At 33.3% G+C, this 12216-nt stretch overlaps 2 protein-coding genes across 8 annotated transcripts in view; both read right to left on the reverse strand.

The window, feature by feature from the left end:
• Positions 1–12216, reverse strand: part of LOC129951235 (succinate dehydrogenase assembly factor 3, mitochondrial) — a 451002-nt gene that overhangs the window by 236587 nt on the left and 202199 nt on the right. The gene's annotated exons all lie outside the window — the stretch shown is intronic.
• The window catches only part of LOC129951227 (uncharacterized), a 194872-nt gene that overhangs the window by 35989 nt on the left and 146667 nt on the right, over positions 1–12216 (reverse strand). For all 7 annotated transcript variants that reach the window (XM_056063280.1, XM_056063279.1, XM_056063278.1 and 4 more), the window contains 6 exons: positions 8695–8830; positions 3217–3288; positions 2985–3129; positions 2864–2919; positions 2561–2797; positions 1124–2497 (listed from right to left, as the gene is read on the reverse strand). In XM_056063280.1, the coding sequence (XP_055919255.1) occupies positions 1124–2497; positions 2561–2797; positions 2864–2919; positions 2985–3129; positions 3217–3288; positions 8695–8830 (2020 nt within the window). The remainder of the gene's footprint in view (positions 1–1123; positions 2498–2560; positions 2798–2863; positions 2920–2984; positions 3130–3216; positions 3289–8694; positions 8831–12216) is intronic.

Raw genomic sequence — 12216 nt, forward strand, 5'->3', positions numbered from 1 at the left:
TTCAAGTGTTAGAAGACAAGTTCCTTTACGTCCTATATCAAGCAGATCGAACTTTGGTTGTCCACTTAACCAATTGATTTCAGTTCACAACAAGTATTACTTTTTGGTATATTCCATAAGGGATGATTTTTAAGTATAATTTTTCAATACTTCAGTTTAGCTTTTTTTTGCAAATTGCTTTAAGCATTGTAAATATATAAATCTAAGAATAAATGTAATATTAGTCTGAAGTTCTAACGTTAGTTTGTTGTGTTCTCTCTATTACAAAAATCAATTGCAATTAATTGACTTTCAAACCTTCTCTTAAAGTCGTGAAGTAACCGATATAGTTTTTATCTATCGAATTATCTCCGTCATTCTTAGCGACAATTTTTTTTTTACAACAGAAATCCCTAAATTTAAAATCTGTTCACTTCTTAAACTTCTCTACTCACCACACTAATTATGGCCTTTTAATCCTATAACTATAAAATTACGTCTATCCAATGATGTCCAGAATACCATCAACTTCCAAACTAAGAAGAAACTTGTTTTCCAGCTATCACTAAACACCTCATATTAGGTAAGTTGTTATAGTATATAGTTGTACAACTGTATTTCATTTGTTATATTTTTAACTTTTAAGGAACTTTTATGAAGTCCCTTGAGGCCCTTGAGGCCAATAGATATTTGTTTTTTAACCGTACTACGCGAATATATTATGCTAAACCACCCACTATCTATCCCTGTCATTGCAATGTTCAAGAACTCAAAACCAATGTATACCGACACTTAAGTCCTACCACCTCCCTCTTTGGCATATTAAAGGTATTCAAAACCCATTGATAGTTATGGCCACATTACATATCTTAAAAATGACAAGAAAGCCTTGAGACTATAAAATCAAATCGAGCTTTATATTACTCTTTTTTGTGTTTACAACAAACCAAAAGCTAGTCCCCGATTTCCTTTTTTGTTGTTTTAAATTAATTCCAAATCACAAACCAAAAACCTCATTCCTCCTTTCTATTTTTCCTGATGGTTCCCATTAAATTCTCATAAAACTCCAAATTGAAACCTCAAATAGTTTTTTGTTATTTTTGGAAAATTTTACATTTTCCTAAACAAATAGGAAAACACATACCTGGGACAAATTAAGCATAGAACCACCTAGGTCAGTAGACATTGGCTGGCTCCCTTGACCACCACCACCAGCACTACTGCCCACATCACCAACCACATTGACGACTGTCCCAGTATCACTTCCCATTCTATTACCATTGTCATCCGAAGTATTGCTAATTAGATTCGATGATTGCTGCTGCTGCCCCTGATTGATGTCATTACATTCAATTAACGTTTGTTGTTGTTGTTGCGAAGGATGGTGAATGTGAAGAGAATGGGGATGGGTGTTGAGTTGCTGCTGCTGCTGCTGTTGGCTCTGTTGCTGGTCCAATTGCTGTTGGTGATGGGAATGGGAATGAGAGTTAGGGTGTTGTTGGCTCTTATTTGAATGGGTCGATGTGGATGCTACTGCTGCTGCTGCTGCTACGCCTGAAATGGTGGTGATTGACGGTGTCGTCGATGATGCCAAAGAGGCACGAAGAAGATGATGATGTTGATGCTGCTGCTGCTGTTGGTGGTGCTGCTGCTGGTGCTGGTGCTGTTGCTTGAATGAATGGTGCTCAGTTTGAGATGATGAGGATGGGTTTCCTCCTAACGACATATTTAAATCATTGGTTTGTTGTTTTTGTGACTGCTGCTGCTGCTGTTGCTGGTGGTGTTGGTGATGATGGTGTTGAAGCTGGTGCTGGGATGATTGTTGGTGTTGTAGGTGACCCTGACTGGGATTTATCGAGTTATTATTATTTAATTCATTTCGTTCATTGGAGTTTTGCAAACTAATTTGCTGAGGCGACATAACCGATAATTGCTGCTGCTGCTGAGTGCTGTTGTTGTTATTGTTATTATTTTGACTACTATTGTGGGTGGCAGAAGCACTTCCCGTACCAGTCCCAGAACCAGCACCAGAATTCGTATTGGAACCAGAATATGTGGTTACTGTTTTTGTGGTGGTAATAATATTGTTACCTACACCCCCCACCAGATGACTCTGCTGCTGTTGCTGTTGTTGTTGGTTGATTATTATATGATTTATGTTATTGCGATTTAAATTCATTTGATTGTTTTGATTAGACGCATTGGCGAAACTCTGTTGATTGAAGTTACCAGCATTGACATTAGAAGTATTACTACCACTCACACCCCCTCCTCCTCCGCCACTGGTAGGGCCTTGTGTTGGGGTTGCAATAAGATTATTACGACCGGCAAACATTTGAGTGTGGCGAGTAATGTTAAATTGTTGATGCTGTTGGTGTTGTTGTTGCTGCTGCTGTTGTTCCATGTGAGATGGTATCACTTGGAACTTGATTTCTCCATTTTGGCGTTCGTGATGCTCTACAGCTTCGGCGGTAACCATTTCAAGGCGACTTTTTCTCTCAGGCCAACGTGAATAGAGCTGTTATACAAAAAGCAAAACGTGCGTATAACAGAATTTAAGGGATACACGTATAAGACTTACCTTAGCTCCTATCAGGACATTAGGCGTCGTACTAGTTACTTGATTATATGCATCATTCCGTTTATCCGACAGAGTCTTCATGATGCCAATTCGTCGCATTGGATGCGAACAAGACTTGCCATCGGCACAAGTTGAGTCTGGACAGCCACATTCAAGCTGTTTGACAAGAGCTGCTTGTCGGGCTAATCGTTGTTTCTCCATTAATTGACTAACTATTGATTCTACAGTTTCAGCATTCTAGAAAAAAAAAACAACAGAGAGTTAGAATGGTTTGACCCTTGGTCATAAATTAAATTCTCGTACCGATATTTCAATATCATTTCCAGAGTCTGAATCCTCATCACTAAACACTGTTGAAACTGAAATTGAGGACAAAAATAAATATCATTTTGGGATCATGTTGCTTAAGGTTAGATTAACTTACGCATTGGTTTCAATTGACTAACCAACTCCTCCTTTGTCCATTCTTTTTTGTCACCCCAAAGTGTCAGACTAGGTGCTATGACAGCCATTTTATTATCATCTGGATAAGGAACATTGAGGTAGTGAACGAGCACGATGTCCGGATTCTATTAAAAAAGAAATAAAAATTAAATACCAGACAAAAGCAATTAACCAGAACGTCCATTTGGATGCTCCTTTTCTAAATCCCTTACCTGTAGCAGCCAGTAACATCTGCGATGGAATGTTGGCAGAATTGCGGAATGGACATAACATCCATAGATACACTATAAAATAAAAAAGAGAAACAAGAAAACATAAATAACAACAACAAGAAGAACAAAAATGTATAAAGTATAAAAGTCATGAAATAAAAAGGAAATAATGATTTTCTAAAGGTATCCATTCTACTCGTATAGTCTTCTGTCCTGGTTACTTGAACAACAGGAGAATAAATATTCTCAAGGACACGTTCCATCCATCAAATTACGGACTTTTGAAAAAAAAAGTAAAGAAAATACGCTCCAAGTTGTGGTCGATCTAGGATTGTTTTTTTGCGGGGGAGGGTTTATGGTCGTTATGGGTGTTTTTTTCCTCTTCTGATTTTGTTTTCTTGAGAAAGGTTAGGACTGTGAAGTCTGTTTTCCTTGGGTGGTGGGTGTTTTGTTTTTTCTGTTTCTTTTTTCATGAAGTTAAATTTATCACCTCAAGATATGGTGCCTTGACAGTAATTTGATATTTTATGACTTTTATGGACTTGTTTTTGAACATCAGAGTCATTGTAAGAATCATGTAATGAATGTCACCGATGTTATGTGGGAGCAGAAGGTTTTATGGCTACATTTATTTTTCTTTCTTTCCCTATTGAAGTACTTTGTTATTGTATTGCTTTATTGTGTTTTTATTAACCGGCAGAAGTTGACAAAAAAAAACAAGGAAAGGTAAGAATAAGAAGAAAAAAAAAACAGCCACAGGTGAGAAACAGATCATATTATTACAGGGTATAAGTATTTTGATTGATAGACGTTAAAGGTGCCTTGGGGTTATTTTTGAAGGGATTTGGAGCAGGTCAAACGAATGGGAATGAAGTCAATGTTAACTGTTAAGAGAAACACGGATGTGTAGTTTCAATCTGTGGCTTTAAGTGCTTTAAGAGGACTTGTTTGACTTGAAAACTTGGTACATCTTTAACATTTATATCCTTCAGAAACGCTGTTAAATAATGGTTCATTCATTTATAAGTTTCTAAAGTAAGGTTTTATAAAACACAAAGAGTGATACATTTTTGAAGACAGTTTAATTTCGTTATAAAGCTTGGACTTTGCCTTTAAGTGTGAAAAACAAGATCATTCAAATGGATGCACTGGTTTTGATTCGCAGCATGCAATTCTTTTGAGCTAATTTTAACCATATTTTTACATTTGGGATTAATTGCGTTAGTACGGTCTTTTGCATAACCCCTCAGAAAAATGTCTGACGGTGCCAAATCTCATGAATTGGCAACGTAAAATTACTCCATCATAAAACTTTTCACGCAATAAAGCCACAATTGATATCGGGTTGTGCAAATTGTTGACCTGTCTAATTGGAAACACTTGTCATCTATGTAATGCTCTCAATTGCAGGCCAAAATTGAAGTTGACTTGTCAGACGAAGCAAGTGTTCAGCAAATTGGAACTAGAGCTTCCGTTTGGAGTCACATTACTTTATTTCCTTACGATTGTCAAATGAAAGGTGAGGTCGAAGCTTCATTGTGATGCATTGAATTCCTATGTCTGAACTCGTAAACGTCAGGCGAAGACGAATCTGAAGCATGTTTGTTTTGTGTTTCAGCCATAAAGGACTTGAAAATAAGGTAAGTTTCGTGCATCTAACTGGTCAGCTGTCAAAAAATTGCCTTCCAATAAAGCCAATTGGAAAGTTAGTCAAGAAAAATCTAACTAACTATCAAGTCAATTCCACTTGTGTCAAAATGACAATTGATCATGTTTTGTCATTAAACTGAAAGCTGCACAGTTTCATTTAATGTTTGATGGACTTTTAGCTTGCCTGAAGAGTCTTGTGTAGACAATAATGTTTTTGACAGTTTTTGTTCGATGAACGAAAGTAGAGGCTAGTGAAGTAAATTTCCAAGTTTAAAATGAATGACATTTTAAAAGCTTACTAGATGCCTTGATCAAAATTTACATTCAAAGAATGCAGTTGACAGCAAATAAAGTCCTTTATGTTGTCTGAACCTGGCCTGTGATACTTGACAAATGGCGGTTGAGTGTGACAGGTGTCAAATGACAGGCCTAGTAAATAGAAACTACGAAATAATATTTGGAGTCCATCAACTGAAAAATTAATTTTGTTTGTCAAAAAAAATTAAATAAAATAAAACTTCAAACTTTGGTTACGTAACTACTGTCAGTGCTTAAATAAATAAAATAAAAAATAAAATAACAAATAGGATCAAGAACTTAGAAAAACATCGATTTTAAATTTCGCACATATGACGTATGTATTTTTAAGAAGAGACTAGATGCATAAAACTTTAGTATCGATAAAGTGCTTGAAGTTTATAGAATTTTCCATTTAAGAATTAAAACATGGATAGTTAATCGAAATCAAAAGAAGTGTCAGTGCAGCTGTCAAATTGTCAATAAAATATTTGAAAAGAAGAAGAAGATGAGCTTGATATATCAATTAATTTTTTTTTCTTAAATACAAATTATTATTTTCAAAATGTTCTCATCATAATCAAGTGAAGGAAATCACAAACGAAATTTTGAACTGACAGATGGAAATTTTATTGGCATTAAAACAAATCTATGAAATGGGGATTTATTCTTTTCTATGAACACATATCCTGTAAAACTGTCAAGAGGATTAGAAGTGCAAATTTTACAAATAAAATAAATTTGAGCTAACAAAAGAAATATATTTATTTTAAATTATGTTTTCGATCTTTTGCTTTATAATGTTTCATTGGGTAAGTCAAATTAATTTATTTTAGATTCGGGTCTGTTATTTTGAATTTTAAGATTTAATTGAAATGTCTTTCAGTTGATTTTTTCAATCGGAATTAAATAAAAGTAAGTACTCAAGGTATAGCTCAAAAATCTGCACAATGCGTAAACGTCATAATTATTGCTAATGGGGCGGTTCACATTCTCAAACATATTTCAGCAGAAATATGGTTTCATGCATATTTGACGGATTCAATTGATTTGTGTTCACATTTGTCAAACATGCACTTTTCATGAGGACATACTCGGGATTTTACTATGTAAAAAGATTTCCTTAATTTGTGTTTTCATAGACTGCAGACAAAATAATTAGTCTTAAAATTACTCCTGAGATATCTCTTTATTCATTAAAGTTGTCATAAGTATTGCGGCTTCATATTTTTTTTTTTTTAAATGACATTTGCTTCAGGTTTGACATATTTGACAAATCCTTTGATATCCACCCAACAGAAATGACAAACAGTTTTATGAAGCGTTCACATTTTCAAATTTGAATCAATGGGTACGTTCAATTTCAGACAGATAGGGTATCCGGATACATTTTTGTTAGTTTTTTACATATAAAATAACAGCTGATCAAAAACAGCTGAAAGGTATCCAAAAATATCCGGGGTATGTAAGTATCTGACAGAACAGCTCAAAAATATTGATTTCAGCTTTTTGTATTTGTTGGTAAACAAAAATGTACAAAATGTTAGTTGAAGTTATATTTGAGGATATTCTGTACATAATAGACGATGAAGAATCTATTTGCCTCCGAATTTCAGAAGCTAATTATGATCTATTTTTTTAAACTTCAAAATTTACTTATTTTGTTCCCGTTTTGCAGATGACCAATCCGACGAATCAGTTGAATTATCCATTAAATGTTTTGTCTTACAACAATTTTGACTTTAAAGCTCAAATGTTTCTCTGCTTTTTGTGAACAGATCAAAGTTGTTTTTATTTTTTGACAGCTATCTCAATACAGCTATCCAACAACGTTCAACAACTTATCCACAAATCCACCTGTCCAAGATATCCTATGCAACACGAGATTGAACGCAACCATGAATTTAATGTTTATTTTATTAAGGTTGGTTCACATTGGTCATTGGATCGTTTTATCTCACTTCCACTAAATATTAAGATTGAATTTCAAATTATATATAAAAAGTAGGCGAAATAAAACTAAGAATGTCAAAATGGAACGGTTCAAAAACTATTCAATTCCATGAGTGTTTCTTTGGGAAAAACTCATCGAACGAATTACAACTAAAAGTATTTATCATCTGTAAGTAACCTTCTTGAACATCAATATTTTATGTGAAGTGATTATCTTTATTTATTAAAGGTTTTAGTTTCATTTGGAAAAACATTTGACCCCGACACGAAGTCAACAACAATTTCAAAAAAAAATAAAATGCTGGAAACAGATAAATTCTTTCTAGTTACACCTCAAGAGGAAGCTAAAAGTGAAAATAAAAAATTAATTTCATGCAATTAATCGAAGGATGACAGCCAACAGTTCGATAACGGTCCAAGGAAACGAGTTACATTCCTTTTTTTTTGACTCGGCTTCATGCCAAATTCATCTCTACAGTACCTATACAAAGGGCATCATCTGAAGCCAGGTCATAGGCTAGGCATAGGCAAGGCAGTCAGGCACACATCCATAATTGTACAATCTATATTTTTCTATCTTCTTTAACTTTTTTTTTTAATCGGTTTCACAAGGCAAGGAATATGTAAGGTATTAGTTATCGTCGCTGTTGTTATGGCGATGGCGGCAGGAGGACTTCCGGCGACGTCAAACTACCATAAATTCTCTCTACTCTACCGGATGATGATATAAGAAGAAATCAAAACAAAAGCCAGAACAAAAACAATAAAAGAATAAAAATGGAAAAAAAAACATAAGAAACAATAAAAGGAAAAATCTTGGCGTGAAATTGCATTTACAAATGAATGAGCTGTAGTCGGAAGGTAGGGTATAGGGATTGGGAAGGAAGGGTTAAGCAAGGAGTCTTGAGATAAGGACATAAGGATCTAAGTACCTATTTCACTTATAGCCTTTGTAAAAAGGGGGAAATATATAAACATATTTTTTTGTCTTAAGAAGGAAACGTATGTTTTGGCTTCGCGAATACTCAATAGTCTTGGGAGGCAGCAATTATTTACATTGGGGGAGTTGTACTTCCTGAGCTCTAAAGGAGCGAGTCAACAAGAGGGTTGAGCCCTTGGAAAAAAGGTCTGAAAAATTACTCGAAAATTGATTTATGACTCTTTTTTTTTCTCTGAACGAAACGTTTTCGGACTGTCTGTCTATACCAGCTCTGAGCTGTGAGATATCCCGCTGCGAACTTTTTGACAATGTGTTACATCTCGCTGTAAGTAGTTAGTGAATTATAATTTTATTTAACGCCTTTTACTTTGATACTTTGGAGTTAAATGGATTACAAGGGTAAAAATGCAATTATAATTTGTTTTGTTTTTTGTGTGTCTCTTCTTTTTTTTCAACTTTTTGTTTTGGTTAAGAGCAAGAGCAGTTTCAAGTCGAAAGATGAACATTTATTTTTTTTGGAAGAAACATATTTTTGTTGGCAAAGTCTTATCGAATTCAAAAGAAAAACATACATTTGAGTTTTTGTTATTTTTTTTAGGAAAAGGAAAACAAATAAATGTTGTTGGTAAATAACTTACTTCGGTTCCTTGAACTTTAAGTTTCATATGATCTTCCCGGGTAGTTTTTCCGTCTTTTCTTTTTTTCCAGCAATATCCATCACGTCGGTAACGAACCTTTTTTCTCGAATACAAGAGCAATGATCCACTTTTTGGTCTGTAAATAACAATACAAACATTTATTTTTTGATGGATTTTGTTTTAAATTAATTTATTGCTTAAGACTTTACAATGTAAATAATCTTGATTGAATGAATAAAAAATGACATTGAAGTTAAAATTACAAAATGGCTACTTTAAACATCTGCTAATTCCATATGACAACTTAAATTATCCTAAATTCTTTCCAATTTTGCTTGGAAAATTGTATTTGATTGTTTTTTATAATTTGTGTTTAAAATATTTGTTTAAATTAATAAAATGTACGGAAGACTTGACAGAGCACCTGAAATTAACAAATAAAAGGACTGTTTGTTTTGCTTATTTTCACTTTGTATAATAATAACATAAAAACAAAAATACTAAGCCTTTAACAATAAAAAAAAATTCGGTGGTGCAACAGTCCGTTGAAAACTACGGCCTAGTGACTTACAAGTCTCAACCGAGAGTTGCGAGTTATGTTGTCAGGGTTAGTTTAGTTTATTTCATCAAACAGAGTACAACTTGTACAGACTACTTTAAAAAGGTTATGTAATAATTCATTTAAATATATGTATAATAATTAATTTAAATATATGTATATATACAAAAATAATAATAAATAAATATGGTACCATTCGATAAATCTTAATTAAAAAACAGATTACGATAACAAAGCAGACATAAAATTTTTTATAAACATCTCTTGAAATATTAACAAAAGAAACTATAACATCAACAACAGAATTCGTTAAGATGTCAATAAGCAGGCATCTAGATGAATAAGATGGTACTTTCATATTCCAATTTATTTTATAGAAAGCATACCTAGTAAAACTTTTTTGAATATTTTCTATTCTAGAAAAATGAGTGATTTAATAGGGGTTCCAAGCTATGCTACAATATTCCAGTACCGACATAACAAGTGCAATATATAATGATTTGAGGATGTAGGGGTCGGAAAAATCCCTAGAGTTTTTTTTTGATAAACCCTAGCATCCCATTAGTTTTACTGACTATGTAATCGATGTGCTTATTAAACGAAAGCTTTTAATCCAATATAACACTTAAATCCTTTTTTGACGTAACCCCATCTAAGCTCCTATTGTTGATAGTATAATCAAATTTGATTGGTGTTTTTTCTATGGGATGTAAGGCTCTGACATTTGGAAACATTCAGGAACAACTTCCGGAATGTCATTAATAAATAACAAGGGGCCAATATGACTTCCTTGCGGAACACCTGAAGTTGCATCAATACCTTTGGATATAAAATTTCACAAATTTACAAATTGATTCCGATTTTTTAAATAGGAAGAATTCGTTTTATGAAATTAGAATGGAAATCAAGTTTTGAAAGCTTAAAAATTAGTATGATTAACTCTATCAAAAGCTTTTGCAAAATCTGTAAAGATAATATCAATCTGTAAACAATTTTCGAAACCGAAAAGTACGGAATCATATAGCGATAAATTTTTAAATTTAATTTTTTACAGAAAAGCATTTCGAAAATTTCTGGGATCACTGCTAATTTGCAGATAGGACTTTAATTGGTCAAATTTTGCTTCGAGCCAGGCTTAAATATTGGAGTTATATAAGAGGTCTTTCAACAGTCCAAAAACTGGCCACTTTTTAAAGACTGATTAAAAATCAAGCTGAGCGGTAATGCCAAAGAAACAGCGCAATTTTTAGTGCAACAGGGGTTATGTGATCTCGACCAGCACTTTTATTTACATCAAGACTAGCTAGAGCTTTAAAAAAAATCAGAAACAGTTAAGTCAATACCATCAATACATTATTACATTATGAGAAAAGTATAGAATTTGTTAAAGCTCATGAAATTCTACACACAAAATATTACCACAATTTCTGTTCGATATTTACTACGAGATATGCCTCATTTTAAAAGCTTTTCTTTTGAATACATTTCACTGGTATTTGAGATACCAAAGAAAAAGTCTTCCTAAGCCCATCTTGACGAAAAAATGAATTTGGACTACTATTTCTTCAAATCTAAAACTCCAAGTAAATTAGAGAAAGGAGATTAAGTGAATGTTATCTCCAAAGATTTTAGTAAGGCTTTTAATAAAATCAGTCACCAATTAATTTATTTTAAACTTAAGCTCTCTATTTTCTACCCTTTTTCGCTTTTCAATATTTGCAAAGTAAGGGGTTCCTCAGGGAAGGCACCTTGGTCTTTTCATATTTACTTAAACAAGCAACGATGTGTTATTAGTATCATAATTAATCCAACATGTTTTTATGTGTAAAGTCAATGAAGAAAGTGTATAACTTCTTTTTTTCGTTAGGAATGATCTGGCGATAAACCTCAAAGAAAATATATTGTCCACCGTTGAGTATTTTTTCTGAAACCAGCCTGGTATTCGCTTAGCAGATTGTTATCTTGAACCCATAACGTAAGTTTTTCTAGAATAACAACTGTAAAGATTTTCATAACCGAGTTCATAAAAGGTATACCACGATAGTTTGTTGGTTCGTTTACGTCGCTTTTTTTGAAGATTCGGAAAATGATATTCTTTTGGAAGCCCTTCGGAAAATCATCGCTCATGAAGATGTAGTTGTATGCATCTTTTAACTTAATTAAGAAGTTTTCTTAAGCATATTTATAAAATTCATAGAGAACGCGATCGTCTTCTAGAGCTTAGTTATTTTTGCATCTGTGAAGGACAGTTGCTACTTCTTGAATTGTGAATGCTTGATCCAGAATTTAATTTAATTTCTGTTTCACCAGATTTTATATTACTATTGGTGGGAGAATGTTGAAATTAAATCTGTCTATTCTTTTTGTGGCTCAGGAGTTAGGTTTGATGTTCAGTAAGGTTTTCGAGTCCATTTTGATCGTTTTATTAACAAGCTCTAAAGCCCTTATGTCTCTCAATCTTTTTATACAGTACCTCCGGTAGACCTCTTCTGGGATGCTCTAGCCAAGTTGGTTCTCTTTCTAACTCTTCAAAAATTAAATATAGAGAATTCAGATGTCTTACATATGCTTGCCCCGGTCTTTTTGATAGACTTTTTAGACCACCTTATGAAGATTGTTTAAGACTTATTATTCTAAAAAACTGCGCTAACTTTTCTCAGGGACCTTACTTTAATACCTTCTTCGACACTGTACAATTTTGTTTGCCTGGGTCCAAAATAAGAGTACTTTTTATGGAGTTTTAAGGACATATATTTTAGAACCTCCACCAAGATGCAGCTTTGTGGGACTTTTTTGAAGTTTATATCTAATTTGAATGAACTAATATTCTACCTGTTTTTCTAGAATAATGCCAATAAAATTAAGTCATCAAGAATTGGGCTGACACTTCCAGTAAAGAGAAGACCATAATTTGAATAATTCGCTGCTCCAAACAATATGGGATAACTGTAGCTTCTATTTTA

This window comes from Eupeodes corollae, chromosome 3 (assembly GCF_945859685.1).
Source record: "Eupeodes corollae chromosome 3, idEupCoro1.1, whole genome shotgun sequence".
Taxonomy (NCBI): Eukaryota; Metazoa; Arthropoda; class Insecta; order Diptera; family Syrphidae; genus Eupeodes; species Eupeodes corollae.